The sequence below is a fragment of the Eptesicus fuscus genome, chromosome 9 (genome assembly GCF_027574615.1).
Source record: "Eptesicus fuscus isolate TK198812 chromosome 9, DD_ASM_mEF_20220401, whole genome shotgun sequence".
In the NCBI taxonomy this organism is placed as follows: domain Eukaryota; kingdom Metazoa; phylum Chordata; class Mammalia; order Chiroptera; family Vespertilionidae; genus Eptesicus; species Eptesicus fuscus.
The window spans coordinates 4,082,848-4,101,767 of NC_072481.1; the positions used below are offsets into that span (position 1 = coordinate 4,082,848).

Here is an 18,920-nt window from a genome sequence, read left to right on the forward strand (position 1 = left end):
GTTTTCAACCAAAAACACCGGTGTCTGCATATTTCATCTTCCACAGCAAAAATGAAAAAGAACCTTTGCCCTCCCCTCCCAGGAGTTGTGAATGATTAGCTTGCCTATGCTGATAACGAAGGAAAACAGGAGTGCCTCTCCCAGCTGATTAGAATCCTTAAAGCTTTACTCTACTAACAAACTCCTCCAATTCTATGCAAAGACAACCGGACACCAGGAACAGTCGGCCAGTCACCATAATAAATCTTCCGGTGACGCAAGCAACTCTCCCATTAGCTCTGATGCCATGCCCTGAAGAGGCCAGAACAGAGACTTCTGGGTGCCAGAGAAGTAAAGAGAGGAGCCACGTGACCAGGAAACTGAGATGGCAGAGAAGTGATGGGGAAGGGTCCCAGGAAAGAGGTGCTAGAAGAACACAGGCAACCAGCGTGAAGAGTTGGTGTAGTGAGAAAAGGCTACTTACTGAGTTTGACATCATCAGTAAGAGTAAGGAACAGACGGCTGGCATGGCTCAGTGGTTGAGCAGTGACCTATAAACCAGGAGGTTACAATTCGATTACCAGTCAGGGCACATGCCCAAGTTGCAGGCTCGATCTCCAGTGTGGGGAGTACAGGAGGTAGCTGATCAATGATTCTCTCTCATTGATGTTTCTATTTCTTTCTCCCTCTCCCTTCTTCCTCTCTGATATCAATAAAAATATATTTTAAAAAGGAGGAGGAGGAGGAGGAGGAGGAACCAAGAGCAAGAAGAAACATAGAATCAAAGATTTAGGTTTTTGATCTAGGTTACCAAGGCATCCTACTTGAGAGTTAAAACTAGATAAAAATTAGCATTTCCAAATGCTAGACAGATTTTAGATTTAGTACTTAGCCTTGCTATTATAAAGTTATTTTTAAAACAGAAGGATAAAGTAATTGTCCAGCCATATCTTGTATCACATTCTTCATGGTTTGCAAGTTTTAGCAGCACACAGGGATAGATAAAACTTGAGTTGAGAGGTTATGATCTAGCCCCGTGGTCGGCAAACTGTGACTCGCGAGCCACATGCGGCTCTTTGGCCCCTTGAGTGTGGCTCTTCCACAAAATACCACGGCCTGGGCGAGTCTATTTTGAAGAAGTGGCATTAGAAGAAGTTTAAGTTTAAAAAATTTGGCTCTCAAAAGAAATTTCAATCGTTGTACTGTTGATATTTGGCTCTGTTGACTAATGAGTTTGCTGACCACTGGTCTAGCCCATCACATCCAGTCAAAGCTACTCACTGATCTTTCTCAATATCACCCCAACTTGGCCAAACCAAAATTCCTACACTCAGGTAAAGGCATTTTAGTTTTTAAAAACAGGTATCAAACTTCAAATAACTGAAATCCTCAGAAAACTTTCTTTCACTGTTGTACATTAAATAGCTCTTTCCAATTTGTTCTGGAAAAGTAAAAAAATAAGTTGGCTTTAAGGGTTATTACATATTTAATTTTTATGTCTGTGAACAGTTTTCTCTTTTTTTTACCATTCTCATGACCCATCTCTCAGCATGTATAATAAATACTAAAAGTTTAATCTAGTTATGACTGATGATGCAAACCACTGATTTATGGGAGGTTATACTTGAAATCTCAGAACCCGCTTCCCCTATTATGTTATCGCTGTTCCTAAGGTACTGTCCAGAAAGTGTCCAGAAACATTCAATAAAAACAAAAAAGAAAATAATCAAAATTGAAGAAGAAATCAATACACAAAACCCAATTAGAAAACCAAAAAACCAAACCAAACATAGCAACCTACATACTTTTACAATGAATATTCTTCACCCATCTCCCCTTCCACTAAATGTCTAACTATTCACCCCATCCCCCACTCCTACAGAGCGCTTCAGCCAGACACTGGACGTCAGGGCACATGCCCTGGTCCTATTGCACCCCCAGCCTCCACTATTCCTTGACCTAGCCAGAGGACATTCCCCCCTCAATAGTACCTGTAGGAAATTACAGATATATGAAACAGAATCCCTTGCTAATATTTTCTTCGTATAACTTCACTCTGAAATGTTCTCAGCAAACCCTCCTGCCCCACGTTTAGTAAGAGTACTCATCAGATCTGACTCTCAGCTTTGTGAAATATCACAGGAATTTTTAAAAGCCTCATTTAGCAATTTATAAAATTCTTATGCATCTCTCAAATGGAAAGTGCAAACTTTTAGGGCTAGAAAATTAGAGTTAAAACTACTCTTCAAAACATAGCAACCTTAAACATAGAAAAAGTCCCAACAGAATTCAAAGTATATGAGCTACAAACCAATCAACGAAATCCAAACTAGTGATAAATGATATTTCCTATTTCAGCCCCTGTATTTAAAATTAGACGTTAACTCCCCAACACCCTGACCCTTCCCTCCTCCCTTAACCCTGTTGCCGAGGACCTTTTTGTTCTTGCAGCAGAAGTCCACTTTCTCTGGGAGCTGGGCATAGTGTCACTTCACTTATCTAGAATCATGATCTAAAACTAACCACGAAGGAAGGAGGAAGAATAGGATGCTAGAGGCCAGCCCGAGTCTGAGCACAGCGCAGGGTTAAAGGAAACCATTTCCTCAGATCAAGTGTGGAGAAGCAGCAGGAGCGAAGAGGAAAAAATCAAGTTACATAAAGTCCAATTGTACTCACCGTTTCCTTATTGGGAAGCAGCTCCTTCCTAATTCTGAAGAAGTTCTTGCCGTACTGCCTGAGCCCCTTCACGAAGCGTTTCTGTGAAGAAAAGAAACAACAAATGGGATGTAAAAACCGAAAACAAAACAGGATGTCAGCAAGCAAAGACATCTGCAATCAGCAGAATAACAAAAACTCTTAGCCAGGGACCACTGACCGGGCCAGGGGTGTATTTCAGCAGCAGACCTGGGGCCCCCAACCAGGACAGGCCCGTCGCAGCCCTCATCAGAACCCCAAGCCCACGTCCCACACAGGTTTAGGGAAAGAACGTCGTGTCTGCGGCTCGGAAGCCATCTGTGCCCTGGGCTAGCAGTCTGCACACCGGCCCACGAAGATACAAACAACAAATGCGCTCCGGGTTTCAGTCAAGCGGCACAACTGCTCTCCACCTGGGAACGAGGCTTCCGAGTGCCGGCAGCGGGAGGAAACGGAACCCAACCTGGAGGATTTCCTCTAGGACAGCGGAGCGTTCACAGCCCTTTCCTCACTGCGAGGAATTCACTGGGAAGGGGCCGGTGTCAGAAGCCACTGGGGGCCTGAACATCAGCTGGCCTGGCCCGCCATCTCCGCCACTAAAAGCCACTCCAGGGCATCAAATGAAGATCCACCGGCACCCCTTCCTTCTTCCCGAAGCCCCTCAACGCCCCCCCCCCGCCCCCTCCGCCCATTTCCTTAGCAGTCCCGAGACTTTCACTTTGTCCCATTCCTCCCGGTCAGCCCCTCCCCGCCCCGGCAGGGGCAGCTCCCGACTCCCCCGGCCCCCACCTCGGGGCGGGGCTGGGAGCCGGGGCGGAAGCCCTGCCTACCCCCCGCGGCACGTCCAGGTCCGGGGGGCGCGGGCGGCGGGCAGCCACAGGTCCGCTGGGCGGGCGCCGAGCGCACTCAGGGGCCGGGGCGGCGAGAGGCCGCGCCTGTCACCGGGCTCCGGCTCCACAAAGCGCAGGCAGCGGCAGCCGGGCGGCTCGGTGTGTGACCGCGGCCGCGCAGCGCGGGCCGCCGCTGGCACCGGGGGAGGAGGCTGGAGCGCCGCGCAGCGCACAGCCCGGCGGCCGCGGGCGGCTGCAAAAGGCGGCCTGGATTGCCGCGCTGCCCGCTGGTCCCGCACTCCGGCCCCCGCCCGGGGACTCTGCGCCAAGCCTCCCGGGGCCGCGCTGGTCTCTAGTTCCTGCCTTCGGGGCCCCGGGAATAAATCCTGGCGGCACAGCCAGAAACTTCCCGCCGCAGCGAGAGCGAGAGTGAGCCGGAGCGCCCACCGGCTGGGGCCGCGCTGGCACTCGGGCCCTTCCCAGGCCACTCCGTTCCCGGGCCTCCCTCCCGGCGGGCACAGGAGCAGCTCCCGCCGCGCGTCCTCCGCCCCTGGGCTCCAACATGGGGGGCTGGCCCCAACGACCCTCGACCCTCGCGGTCCCTTCGACCCCCCGCGGTCCCTTCCGGCCAGGGATTGTGGGCGGCTGCTCCCGCGAGGCCCAGGCATTAGCCTGCACCTCGCCAGGCGCCGTTTCACAACTAAATCACCATGGAAGCTTCCCAGCCAATAAATCACCTGCCCACCGGGGGGAGAGTCCCTCCCACTCCCCCGGGTTTGAGACTGGCCGGGCAAATTCAGTGAGGAGCCACACTTGGCCTGCGAGACAGATCTGCAGCCTTCTACTCCATTCCTAGAGGCTCTGCATTTTCAGAGCTCATCCCTTTCTAAGCTATGACTCATCATTGTCAATTTTCAATACAATTCTTACAGTTCAAAGGAAAAGTCTGTCAAGGCACAAAAAAAGCCCTCCTCCAGTCTGGAAAAGAGGGACCTCGGTCACTTCACAAAAGTATCCTTCTCAGTACAACACGCATCCTGGACGGCACGCAAGGCATCTCCGTGGGGGACATGGAGAGGAATGAGCTGCCCTGTCCTCAAGGAGCTCCGTGGCAAACAGGTAAACAGACCCATCTCTGGGCCCTCAGAGAAGCATCAGAGGAACAAAGGGCTGTGGGTGGGGCCAGGAGGAGGAAGCAATTCACACTGCTGGTGTCTTAGAGGAAGTGGCAGGGAAGAGCATGAGCCTGCCAGGTGTGCTCAGCAGGGCTTCAAGCAAAGGGTCAGCCAGGAAGGGCATACAGAACATTCTGGGAACTGCGAGGAGGACAGGGTGTGCAGAAAAGAGTGCCAGCAGGTAGGACTGGAGGGGCAGGAGAGGATCGGGTTGCAGGGAGCCTTTTAGACCAGCTGAAGCCTTATGGTCCATGAAAAGACTGGATGAGGATGGCTCCCGTGGCGGTGTGGCTGTGGCCTAGGGGCAGACTGGCTACAATGGAGACCAGCTAAAGAGGCTGGTGAGGTAACCCAGGAGTGAGATGAGGGAGGCCTGAACTCAACCTCAGGCATCAGAATCAATGCTTCTTCATCCACTCTAAGTATTTGCTGTGCCCCTAGCACTGGGAGGAATGGGAAAGTAGCCATGGGCCTTTATTAAAACAGATTCATTTGTAGCAGCTAAGATAAATGTGTGTGCAGTCACTACAGAAACAGCTGAGCTTTAACTCAGCCAAGCAGAAAGTACTCCAGGGCAGCTCCTCAGTGCAGCAAGAAGCCAAAGGCACAGCCTGTGGTGCAGAGCGCCTTCCCCAAGACGGTGAGGCTCGCCCAGACCACGAAGAACAGTGTGTGCAGAGGTGGAGGGGTTCGGAAGGCCCTCCGAGAAAGACAGGTGGTTATAGGAGAGGAGAGTCTACACCAAGTTGAGGTGGGTGATCCGGCCTGAGGGTGATGGGGGAATTCCAGGACCAGGCTAAAGGACACACGACAGGCCCACGAGGGGAGGCCGGCACAATGGAGGCGGCGGCTGAGGGAGGCTGACTCCAGAACATCAGGCTAATGTGGTGGCGCTGAGCAAACCTGAGTTCAGATTCTGATTCTTCCTCTGGACATCATCCATTCAACTAATAATTATTAAGTATCTACTATATGCCAGGACTTTACATATATTAATTTAAAATCCTCGCAACCTAAAAGAAGTACATTATCTCCATTTTACAGACAAGGAAGCTAAGGCACAGATGGTTAAGTAACTAGACCAAGGTCACCCAACGCCTCAGAAGGAAAGATAGAATTCTAACCCAGGCTCCAAATCTGTGCCCTTCACTGCCGCGCCGTCTAAAAGGGAGGCAGGAGTCTCCAGACGGAACCGTTTTCAGTCACGGGGCCATGATCTGTGACTGCCCTTTCTGTTGGCCCTGACATCACGTCACCAAGTCCGCAGTCTTCTTCCTACGGAGGTCTGTCCGTGCCCTCCTTCCTTGCCTGTCACAGTGCTAGTGCCAGGCCACGCCCTTATTCCTCTCGCCTACTAGCTGGCCTACTGGCCCAGCCCCCCATTCAGCCATTTACAGGCCGCTGCAAGCAATTTCTCAAAAGCACCAAGTTCCCCATGGGTCCCACACTGTGCTGCTCCCAGCCCTCCCTAAGGATAGCTTTAACCTATTCAGAGTGGTGTGGACACACCTTAGCCCTCAAGTCAGGGCCCTCCAGGATCCTGTCTCTGTCCACCTTCTAACCAGATGTCCAGTAATGCCAACTGGCCCATGTTGCAACTGTCTGAACTCCAGACTCAGGGCTACCTTTTCTACTGCTCTCTACAGCCTACTCAAGATACTTCAAACCCAAGTCCAACTCCCTCCCACTCCAAAAGGAAATTCCCCTGACCATTCCCTCCCATTCATCTGGCGTTTATTTATTTGCATGCGGTCTCATGGACTAGCAGTCTATGGCTCTGAAGACAGTGCTGCATCTTACTCTGCTTGGCTCCCTATAGCATCAGGCAGTTGGAGCGCCCATGTTTCTGACATGTAAGTGAGACAAAGCATGAGATGGCAGGTTTGTTGGGCTAGGGTGGGCACAGTTACAAGTCAAAGGGTTCATTTTGAACGGTGATAACCAGGTTGACTTTCTTGGTTCCATGACATGAAACTCTCTGATTTTCCTCATATCACCTGGCTTAATTCTCTATTCAACCTCTAAATGTTGGAGTCTTTTTAACAATATATATATATATTTTATTGATTTTTTACAGACAGGAAAGGAGAGGGATAGAGAGTTAGAAACATCGATGAGAGAGAAACATCGATCAGCTGCCTCCTGCACACTTCCTACTGGGGATGTGCCCGCAACCAAGGTACATGCCCTTGTCCGGAATCGAACCTGGGACCTTTCAGTCCACAGGCTGACGCTCTTTCCACTGAGCCACACCGGTTAGGGCTAAATGTTGGAGTCTTCCCACGGCTTTGTTCACGGCTTCCTGCTGCTCTCATACTCCCTCCCAATGTACCGCCCACTGCACCCTGGGCTCTAAATATCATTCAGGATTCTTATGACGTTCCCAAGGCTAAACCTATGGTCCAAGCCCATGGGGAACACTTGCTTGAATGTCTCAGACATTTCAAACTGCTTCTAGAAATGTGAATTTGACATCTGGTGGTGAACACAGACCACTTCTGTCAATGTATTTCAATGACTACGCTATCAAGTGCAAAGCACCATTGGCTCCACTTAAAAAAAAAAAAGGAAGTAAAAGCTTCATGTGGCCTGCACTGTTACTTCTCTATGGAAAGCCACAAGGCCTCAAAACTGGTAAAACATCTGCTGCTCAGAGACCAGCCTTTACCTTGTGGTTTACCAGAAATGTAGAGGAGCCTTTAAAATCGAAACAAAGCCAACCCACTCAGAGTTGGTCAGTGATCAGAACAGGTCAATATGCTAAACATTCCTTTCCCTCTATTAATTCATTTCCTTTCCCTCTATTAATTCATTTCTCTTCAAATGAAGACCTTGAAGTCTTTAAGACTAGTTTAATAATTAACATTATCGATTTAAAAATAGACATGTCCAGGCAGACCTTGGAGATATTGCGGGTTTGGTTTCAGACCACTGCAATAAAGCAAGTATTGCAATAAGTGAGTCACAATGTTTTTGCTGGTGGAGGGTCTAGCCTTCTATTTGTTAAAAAAAAAAGGGGGGGGGGGGGGGGCAACATCTGTGCGGTCTGCCTGTACTCTGAGCTTCTGAATGTCAGCTCATAGACATGGTCTGTTTCTTAGTAGTGGAGCTGAAATTCAGCATTTCCAGCGCTGACATTCCAGGCCTCGTGAATTATTTCCACGCCCCTTACCTTTCCTGTTCCTGGCGGAGTTCAGCTATTAGAATGGCAGGATGCCGGGGGTGAAGGAGAGGAAGACTGCTCACTCACAGGCGGGACCGTGGGCTGGGTCACTGCCCGAGTGCTCAGCAGCCCGCTGTCCACGCTCCTCAGACTTGCGGCCGGGCCCTCACGAGCATGAACGGAGGGGCTTGCGGGTGTGTTTCCACTTAACCTGCGTGTGTTCCGTGGGAGCAGAAACAAGTCCTTTGCTACTTCTGAATCCTCGTAACCAGATGAGATCCAAATATAAATATAAGTTTATTTATGGCAAGGAGATTATTCTTTGTTTTACAAACTTAGCTTGTGGTTGTGCTCGTTTCATGTATTTTGACATATAACACTGTATAAATTTAAGGTGTACATGTTAATTTGATACACATATATTGTAATATGACTGCCAGCGTAGTGATAATTAGAACCCCCGTCATGCGACATAATTATGCTCCAGTTTTTAGACAAACTGCTCTAGTTTTCCACTACTGAGTTAAAACTTCATGTCATCATCAGGAGTTACCTATCTGTAAGTTCCCAGCAGAGAATATTTAAGTCCTGGCTTTAAAAAAAGTGAGTTACCTGAACACAGTATTTACTGTTAAACTGGGTTTTAATAGGCCCTGGAAAGCTCTATTTCTTATTTTTGGTAGAATGCAAAGAATAGGAGATTCAAACCCAGAAGTCCTGGGACCTAGTCTGCTCCTCTGTTCCATAAAGGACATTTTGACATGGCTGTTTATAGACACAGCCAGTTTTGAAATGGGAGATACTTAATAGGAATAAACATAATTGGGTCACAATACAGTAACATTTTCTCTTATGATAAAATTACACGTTCAAAAGTCCCTGGTGCTATTGCTGAGTCTGCCCCATGTCAGAGCCTCCCGAGCCCTGTGCCCATGACCTACCCAGATGCTGACCCTCTCTCCACCCTCGGGTGGCAGGGTGGGCCTAGGGCTAGCAGCTTTGCTGCTATGCGTCATGATATGAAACAGGTAGGGAACCACCACCCTGTGCAACAATAACAACAGCTAACACCGAGTAGGGCTAGGGTATGCCTTAAGGGCTACGTGCACTGACTTACTGAAACATCACACCAACCTTCAATGAGTCCATTAGGGACCACTACGATCTCCGTTTTACAGAAGGAAAAACTAACCATGCCATCAATCCAGGGTCAAGGGCGACCTATGTAAACAACTGGGAGCCTCGGATGGGTGAGGCCTAAGATGGAGTCCAGGACAGGGTGCGATGGGCATCTGTTCCTTTGTTTGCCTTTCCAGGTAAGTGTTCTCAAAAATCTATAAATGAGTAAGTAAGGGCTATATTCTCATAATTTAATTTATTCTTGCCTCAATTTCTTCATCTTTTAAATTGGCAAAAAATACCTGCCTTATCCATTTCAAAAAGTTATTCTGAACATCAAACTGGATAGCCAAGAGAAGAGTGGTAGGCTGGGGCTAAGTCCCTCAAAGAATGCACTTATCTCCCTCATCTGCACCTGGAACTCCCATCATGGTTCACCTCAAGGGCTGGATCTGACCTGTGTCCGCAGCAGAGAAGAGAGGCGGGACGAGGGGACTGTACCTCAGAAACGGCTGAAAAATAGCTCTGCATTAACTCCTGGCTGAGAGCTTTCAAAACTAACTCCCTCTGGTGAATTGTAACTAGTGCATCACAGTCAGAAACTCACCAGGACTTGGAAACGTGACTTCACTCAATCCTCTTGCATAACTGTTGGGAAAACACTGTCGGTATTAAAACGATTCCCACTGTGAAAATGGCTCCCGCTCTACCCTGTTTTCTGCACAAAATTTTATGTTAATAACTCACTGGTTCTCAGGGGACTGAAGAGCAGGCATATTTGCAAGTAAGCAGGCCACAGTGGCCCCTCGCTCCCGGACAGAGACGTAACAGTGCAAGCCCGCGAGCCAGGCAGGGGTCCGAGGAGCAGGCCCACTGCTTTTCTGAAGGCCGAGGACCACAGAATCCCAGCGAGGGTGTGTCCTACATGCGGGCCTATGCTAACGAGGGAGTAAGGGGGGGAAAGGGCATTGATGCCAAGCAGGAATGAAAGCCTTTGCAAACACTTGTATTACACAGTGCCCACCTGCCCATCAACGGCTCCTACTGACCCACCATTAGCTGAGAACCAGCCAGATAGTCGTTTGTTAGAGATTCCTGTCACCACATCTAAAACCTATTTCTTGCTGGAGGTATACTAATGATGCTGCTTTGAAAAGTATCATTTGGTTTTGGGTTTTAAATATTTAACACATTAACGAAAAGGTGACTGAGTAAAGCACTACTTTTTCAATAAATAGCTCCCAGAACCAACCTGTCTGGGAGGAGACTCGCCAATCATGGTGGGCATTTCCAAGAGTCCTCGTATATGGCTCCTCATTGCTGACTCTACTTCGTAAGTAACTGAATTTCCCAGCATCAGTCCAGGTTAACTACACAGTTACATTTGGATTTTCAACTGGACGCAAGGTCGGTGCCCCTAACCCTTGAGTTGTTCAAGCGTCAACTATAGTTAATAGTTTCATTAAACTAGTTCTAGCTTTAAAAAGGCAAGCGGGATAACTATTTAAAATAATAACCACGTTTTTATTATGGTTCTCTCTCTCCTAGAGCAGACATTTTCCTTTAGCTCAGACTTCACCTACACTTTCTGGTCAGTGTCATCTCCAGTGTCCGAACATCACACTCAACATGGACCGTCATGTGACTTAGACCAGGTCGTCCTCAGGCTCCTCAGTGCACTCTCCAAGAGTAACATTGGCCCACAGGACAGAGATGCTGGCGGGCTTGAGGCTGGAGTGTAAGCAGTACAGCTTTGCTTGGCTCTCCCTCTGCAGACACGCAGAGCCGAGCCACCAGAGTCCAGTCTGGCTCTCCCGAAGCCGCCAGAGCACAGTCTGGCTCTCCCGAAGCCGCCAGAGCACAGTCAGGCTCTCCCGGAGCCGCCAGAGCACAGTCAGGCTCTCCCGGAGCCGCCAGAGCACAGTCAGGCTCTCCCGGAGCCGCCAGAGCACAGTCTGGCTCTCCCGGAGCCGCCAGAGCACAGTCAGGCTCTCCCGGAGCCGCCAGAGCACAGTCAGGCTCTCCCGAAGCCGCCAGAGCACAGTCAGGCTCTCCCGAAGCCACCAGAGCACAGTCAGGCTCTCCCGAGGCCGCCAGAGCACAGTCAGGCTCTCCCAAAGCCGCCAGAGCACAGTCAGGCTCTCCCGGAGCCGCCAGAGCACAGTCAGGCTCTCCCAAAGCCGCCAGAGCACAGTCAGGCTCTCCCGGAGCCGCCAGAGCACAGTCAGGCTCTCCCGGAGCCGCCAGAGCACAGTCAGGCTCTCCCGGAGCCGCCAGAGCACAGTCAGGCTCTCCCGGAGCCACCAGAGCACAGTCAGGCTCTCCCGAAGCCGCCAGCAGCGCTGGGAGACACACAGGGGTCGGGAGAGAGGCCCCAGCAGCTCCGATGTCCAGCTGCTGGAGGCTCCTGGCGCAGGCTCCTGAGTGAAGGAGCCTTCCAGATGGCTCCACCCCCATCTACCATCTGAGGCAACCGCACGAAAGCCCCTCAACTCAGAACCCACAGCGAGCCACTTCCAAATTCTCGTCCCACAGAAGCGGAGCGATAATAAGTGGATATTACGGTTTTAAGTTGAGGTCATTTTTTTAATTTTTTTTTTTTTAAGGGAGAGAGAGAAACATCAATCAGCTTCCTCCTGCACACACCCCAACTGGGGAAATCAAACGTGTGTGCCCTGACTGGGAATGGAACCCACCACCCTTTGGTATGCAGGACAGCACTCCAACCAACTGAGCCACACTGGCCAGGGCAGTTGAGGTAATTTTTAGTATTGGGCCTAATTTGTTATATAGCAAGAGGAAACCAATATGAAATTCATTACAAAAACTACTAGAAACTCTAACTACATTGTTAGTCAACTGTTAATTAAATGAACCAGTAAATAAGCTTCCAATTAAACTTCCTCAATCTGCATGTCCTTTTACTCTCTATAACCTTACTCTGCTTTAACACATAGCTCTTATTACCATGTAACATGACATGCTTTACATGATACTAAATGCATCAGGAAATATGTTCACTTCTGTATCCCACCCCAAAAGCAGCACCTGATAGGTACAGCAGTTGATCAGCAATCAATCACTGGCTGGCTGACTGACTGACTGAATGAATGAATGAATGTATCGGGAGGTGAGCTACCTGGGTCTTCCCAAAGTACTATTTGATTTCCCAGCCATCTGCCCTCCGTCTTGACTCAGTGTCTCCTGACATGTGTTCATGCTAAGTTTCCGAATCTCTAATTACTACTTACAAAATTGTTTAACACCAACTTTCCTGTCCACTCCGACATACAAATCCCACCAGAGAAACCAGTGTCCCACCCATGATGCCACTTAGCACCCAGAATGAAGCCGGTAATTAATTTTTTCAACACACCTGTGTACTAAACCCTTTCCAGGTGGTCTCAAATGTCAAATAAAATTACTCCATTTTTCATCCAAAGACCACATGCCTCATAGGAAACTGACCTCATGTCAGATGGTTTACATAGCAACTGAGCCCACTAGCAAAGGCCATTGAGCCATCCCATATATCTCTGTCTGTATGATGATTACACTGAGTCCGCTAAGTCCTTTCACGATGGCAGACCTGACAAAGCACTGCCACCGGGTGAGAATCAGAGCACGCTTCAGTGCATTTCAAGTCAAATGAGAACGGCTAGTTAAGCAGCAGCATTAACAGATGTAGGAATTCCGCCAGCAAAATATCTCTGGCCAATTGTGGCTGCCCAGCTACACCCAAATTAAAAATAACCCAATACTAACAACAGAACCCAAATAGGTGTTAGAGGCTCCTCCTCTCCCTGTGATATCACCGTGGAGTCTCTGTAAATGTCCCTGTAAAATGGCTCATAAACAAGTCATTAAAAAGTTCGCCTTTTTAAACAAAGTAGTTCTCAGCAAAAAAAGAAAGAGGAATAAACTGAAAAAAGAAATGTGGTTCGTCTGTAAGTTACAAGCCAATGAAAGAATGGAAATCTTTAGTGAAGAAGCCTTCTGAAAAAATTATAATTAAGAGTCTAAATTAGTGGCTGCCCAGTAGAAACTGAATGTGAGCCAAACATGTAACTTTAATTTTCTAGTAGCCATATGTTTTAAAGATAAAGTTAATTTTAATAATAATAGTTTCTAATGTCCATTTTAACCTGATCTATCTAAAATATTATCAAATCAGGAAAAGATGAACATAGACTGAAGAACAAGAACAGCATTGATCAGACTGTCAGACCTCAGAGGGAAGGTAGGGGAGGGTGGGGACAAGGGAGATAGATCAACCAAAGGACTGTGTGCTTGCATATGAGCCTCACCAGTGATCACGGACAACAGGGGGAGGGGGGCATGCATGTGGGGGGGTTTGGGATGGGAATGGGGGATGGTTGATGACAAATATGTGATACCTTAATCAATAAAGTAATTTAAAAAATAAAAAATAAAATAAAATATTATCAATTCAGCATACAATTAATACAAAAATTTTTAAATAGTTTGCGTTTTTTTCCTACTAGGTCTGTGAAATTCAGCATGCAGTTTACACTTACAGCACATCTCAGCTTGGACTGGCACATTTTAGTGCTCAACAGCCACATGTGGCTGGTGGTACCAAGTCGGGTAGCACAGGTCTAGAATGGTCCTTATTTCTGTTTTGTAAAACATTAAAAGTTCCAAAGCACGAGAAGTTTTCCATTAGGGAGGTAAAATAAATACAGTTAGAATTATGGACAATGGTATCACATAGTCTTAAATGAAATAAAATCACAAAAGCCTGTTATTTTAAATTAAATGAAATCTGTCCCCCGGAAGAACTCAGCCAAACCCAGAAGTTATGATCTGCCCACAAACAGGGGAAACTGAGGCCCTGGCGGGCACCAGGGGCTCACTTCAGCTCCTGCCATGGAAAGGGCTGCTGGACTGTTTCTCCTTCACCACAGTCTGACAGGGGCCAGGGCTCCTCGTTTAACTTTGCTCGCTTTAAAGGGTCTCCAAATAGGGAGGAAAATCACTTATTCCTTTAGGAAATGTACGGGGATGGGGGGCAGGGAGTGTATTTCCATTACAGAAGGCAACCTCGGTGCTAAGGCGGACCCCTGTCTAACGGTGGTCATTGTTTTCCTTTTTATTACCATTGGGTCTCAAGCTGTCCCCTGCAGAGCAACTCCCACTAGGGTCCCTCAAGGGAGAGTCCCCACATGGGGTGCTGGTAATGGGCCCCACCAGGAGGCTGCTCTGCTGGCTTTTGTTTGGAACAATAGCATTCCCATGATACCTCACTCTTGCTGAAAATATTGGTATTAAGAGAGATGAACACAGCTGTGTGTAAATTACACACAGAGATTAGATCTGTATATTTATAAGGAACACAAACATACTAAGAGCACAGTCACATATACAGTCGGGGATATTGGGCTGCATGGAGAGTACGGTTTGAGTTCCGAAGTATTTCTTTAAAATGTTACCGAATGAAATGCTTAAGAAATGCTTAACCTGCAGTCAGGCTGCAATTCTTCTGCCCCTCCTCCCATGCAGAATGCCCCACACAAATTTCTCTTCATTTCCACTTGCATTATGGGAGAAATTGTTTGAAACTCTATGAAGGAGAAATCTCACAATAAAGAGCTTTAAAATTAACTTTTACAGTAAAAATAAATCAATATGGGATGATTTTCAGTTAAAAAGTAATAATTATAAATTAGGGGAGGAGGACAAGAGAAGGCAGTGTGGGCAGAAGCAGAAAGTGGGAAGAATCTGGAAGTTCAGAATTGACTTGTCCTGCAATGACAGTGTTCCCTTCTCCACACGAATGTGTTACGTACAGAGAGGACGACCTGTTCACACAGCATGGGGAAGGCAGGGTTCTTTGCATTTTTCAGCTAATTTTGAAAAACAGAGAAGTGCACTCAGCATTATATATTCACTGCATTAAGTCCAGATATGGACACATGACCAGGAAACCTGGGCTCTGGTTCTCTGCCTGATTCTATCCAGGCTTCTGATGCCCCAGGCGAGCCCTTACCTTTCATTCCCTGGGCTGAGTTTCTCATGGAAAGATGGCATCCCAAGTATCCTAATTTACCAGAGAAAGCACTAACTTTTAAATTGTTAAGTGTTCCAGGAAGGCAAAAGAAAAATGGTAATAATCCAACTAAGCAGAAATGTAAACCTATATATATATGTGTGTGTGTGTGTGTGTGTGTGTGTGTGTGTGTATGGACACATAATAACAAGCTCACTATAGGCCTGAATTTTATTCTTTAAAAGCTTTAAAAAACACGCTCCAACTGATACCCTTCATCTTTTATTTTTTCTTGGTGTGGTTTATATAAACTCCTGGTTTAAAATGAAAGAAAAGGTCCATTTCTGAGGCTTGGGTTTACCGTGCTTACAGTTCCACCAATAAATCATCTCCCAATCTGGGCTTGGAAAAGCACTGGCCACGGTTTGATTGCTCCAGCCCCAGGTTGCCAGGCAACCAACACAAGGGGGAAGTCTGAGAAGCGCTGACAGATAGCCAAGTGGCTGAAACAACAGACTTCTCTCTGTCAAAAATGTGTTTCAGAGAGCCACTTCCCCACCTCTGCTCTCTGCTAAACACTACACGATTGTAAAATCAAAATCAAAAGGCCACTGTAATAAAAACACTTCCTGCTCAATTACGAATTGTTAAAAAGCTGTGGGGAGGCCCAGATCACACAGTGTATGGCAACAGAAATGTGATACTGTAAATGAGATAAAGTCAGCAGCATGCGAGAAACCTGATCTAAATGCAGCTCTGTAGCTTCGGGTCAGGGGACCTGGTGTGTGGAGCAAATCAGCTGCCTAAGAAAGCACCAGAAAGAAAATAATGAATGTTGAAACGTTACAGAAACAAACCAGACAATAACCAAGAAGCCGCAGGTCCCCGTTACTTAATAATAAAAGCAAGAACATGCTCGATTGTTGTGAAACAACCTGGAGAAAATATGTAAGTTTTCTCTCTCTGGACTGATTTCTTATGTAGAATAGGGCAAGGAAGATCAAGGGCCCTCAGGAACCACGCCCCCTGGCGGATGGGCAGGTGGGTGGGATTCCCTAATGCTTGACAGTCACCTGGATTATAGGAGCCAATAATGCCCATCAGATAATGCCTGGTAACAACACCCGAGGTCTGGCATCTACTGCAACGTCTGAAACACCCCCGGTGCTTGCCCCGAGCCAGTAACGTGCCACCCCGTCCTGCCGAGCGTCACTCCTATGCAGCATCCTTCCGTGAAACCACTGCGCTGGCTGCCATCTAGGAGTCCGGAAACTCGTGGTTACATGGAAGAGGTCAGCACTAAGAACAGGGTTCACCGTTTTTGTGCCATGGGCCCTTTTTGGCAGCCTGGTAAAGCCTAACCTCTTCCTAAAAATGGGTTCTAAATGCCTAAAATAAAATGTATGGATTAAAAAGGAAACCAGTTATTTGAAAACAAGTTACCAAAACATTAAAAAAAGTAAATATGCAGACCTTATTGACATTAAGAAACCAAGATCTCTCAGAGGGTTTTGGTTTCTATGGATGTTTTTAGGGGGCGGTGTTGTTTCATTTTGTTTTATAATAAGAGCTCTGGCATTATGACAAAATGGAGGGCCAGGACAGCAATTTATTCATCACTTAAGTTACCAAAGCAATGCACAGCCTGGTTCACTGCCCGAAGCAGACCAACTCTGAAGAGGTGTGCAGGCTCCCAGGCTGGCTCTCTCTCCACCGCCAGCCCAGATCTCACAGGTCCTGCCTTTTCCTGAGATTTTCCAGGGCCAAGATGAGGGCCTGGCAAGGAAAATGTGTAGGTCTATTATCTGCAAACTGGGGTGTACAGACACAAAAGACTTTTTTTTTTTTTTTTTTTTTTTTTTTACAGAGAGGAAGGGAGTGGGACAGAGAGCCAGAAACATCGATGAGAGAGAATCATCGACCAGCTGCCTCCTGCACACCCCCCACCAGGGATGTGCCCGCAGCCAATGTACATGCCCTTGACCGGAATCGAACCTGGGACCCCTCAGTCCGCAGACCGACGCTCCATCCACTGAGCCAAACCGGTTTCGGCCAAAAGACTTTCTTAAGGGCACGTGGACTCAAGTAATTTTAAGGGAATCTTCATTTCCTAACCTTCAACTTCCATGTTTTCTTTCCAAGTCATCCACCTAGGAATGCACTCTTGTGTAGAAGGTGAAGGGCCACCCTCCTCTCACCTCACAAGCAAAGGCACCCCCTCCCATCTGGGGTGCTTAGCCGCGGGGCCTGTGCAGAAACTCCAGGGCAGAAGCACAGGTCCATTCAAAACATGGGTGTGGATGTGGGCACAGTGACTGACTATGTTCACCACAGGAGCCTTAAGCAACTCAAATACTTTCCAATTCTTTGCTTTCAACAAAATTGAAGGAGGATCTAGAGAAGGTGTCATCTGATAAACTACTGAAAATATGTCTGATGATAAATTACATTTTTGGCATTACAATGTAAAATTCAAATATTTAGGTAACATTGTTAAAAAACTATCATTCCCATCTACTTGTTCATGTAAACAAGATTTCTGAACATTTATATCTACAAATAAATAAGAATAAAACAGATACAGAATATGGCCTCAATTGAACAATAAGTAATATTCATCCAAGAACTAATGTGTTTAAAAAACTCAATCCATCTTATTTCCAATGAATAGTAAAAAGGAAAATTTTATCTACATTTATAATATCTTGTTTTGTTCACCTGTACACTAATAATTATTATAACACTATAATTATTGGAGAGAATTTTTCTTTTAACACAGCTTTATTTCTAAAGGAAATCACAGTATGTACGCATATTTTGATACACATGCCTTTTTGTCTCAGGGAGTATGAAAGGCTGATCTGGCAAGACTCTCTAGACAGAATGCTTTACATTAGGAATAAAATCTATGGGGAAGTAGATGCAAAAGCTACGAGTTATGCCCTGGCTGGTTTGGCTCAGTGATCAAGGGTGTCAGCCTGCAGACTGAAGGGTCCCAGGTTCGATTCCAGTCGAGGGCACATGCCCAGCTTGTGGGCTCGATCCCCAGTAAGGGGCATGCAAGAGGCAGCTGATCAATGATTCTCTCTCATCACTGATGTTTCTCTTTCTCTCTCTCCCTTCCTTTCTGAAAATCAATATATATATATATATATATATATATATATATACTACTAGTTATATAAGTTAAAGGGGGAAAGATAAAGTATAAGATTTTACTGCTAAAAAGTAGCTCATTGGTGTATTTTCTTTTTTCTAAAAAATATATTTTTATTGATTTCAGAGAAGAAAGGAAAGGAAGAGATAGAAACATCAATGATGAGAGGGAATCATTGATTGGCTGCCAACTGCACGCCCCCTACTGGGGACCGAGCCCGCAACCCAGGCATGTGCCCTTGACTGGAATTGAACCCGGGACCCTTGAGTCTGCAGGCCAACGCTCTATCCACTGAGCCAAATCAGCCAGGCTCACTCGTGTATTTTCAAAATAGGTAATAATGGGTATAAATCACAATGGTATTCAAAATACACTAGATCCTATCTAATAATAGACAAATATGCAAATTGACCATACCTCCGACACACCCACAAGCCATGCCCACTATCCAATCAGAGCAAGTATGCAAATTAACCCAACCAAGATGGCTACAGCCACAGAGAGCAAGGTTTCCTAGGTAACAGAGGAAGCCAAGCTTTCCGCATGCCCTTGCCAGGCCTAAGCCTCCACTCAAGCTACAAAGTTTCAATTATAGAAGGTAAACAAATTCAAACAGAAATGGCGGCAGAATGGAGCTTAAGAGAGCAGGCCAGGGTTGCCCCAGCAACAGGGGAAGCAAAGCTTTCCGCACACCCTGGCCGGGCCCAGGCCTCCACTTAAGGCTACAAAGTTTCAATTATAACCCCAATAGAAATGGCTGCTGGCCACGGAGGGAGCCCCAGGCTTGGCTCTG

At 47.1% G+C, this 18,920-nt stretch overlaps 1 protein-coding gene across 7 annotated transcripts in view; it reads right to left on the bottom strand.

The window, feature by feature from the left end:
* Nucleotides 1-18,920, bottom strand: part of RERE (arginine-glutamic acid dipeptide repeats) — a 397,399-nt gene that overhangs the window by 52,322 nt on the left and 326,157 nt on the right. For 3 of the 7 annotated variants that reach the window (XM_008151740.3, XM_054720836.1, XM_054720840.1), the window contains one exon: nt 2,656-2,736. In XM_008151740.3, the coding sequence (XP_008149962.1) occupies nt 2,656-2,736 (81 nt within the window). Of the gene's footprint in view, nt 1-2,655; nt 2,737-2,854; nt 3,319-3,462; nt 3,593-18,920 lie in introns of those variants that run through there. The other 4 variants (XM_054720837.1, XM_054720839.1, XM_054720835.1 and 1 more) reach the window with 4 other exon arrangements.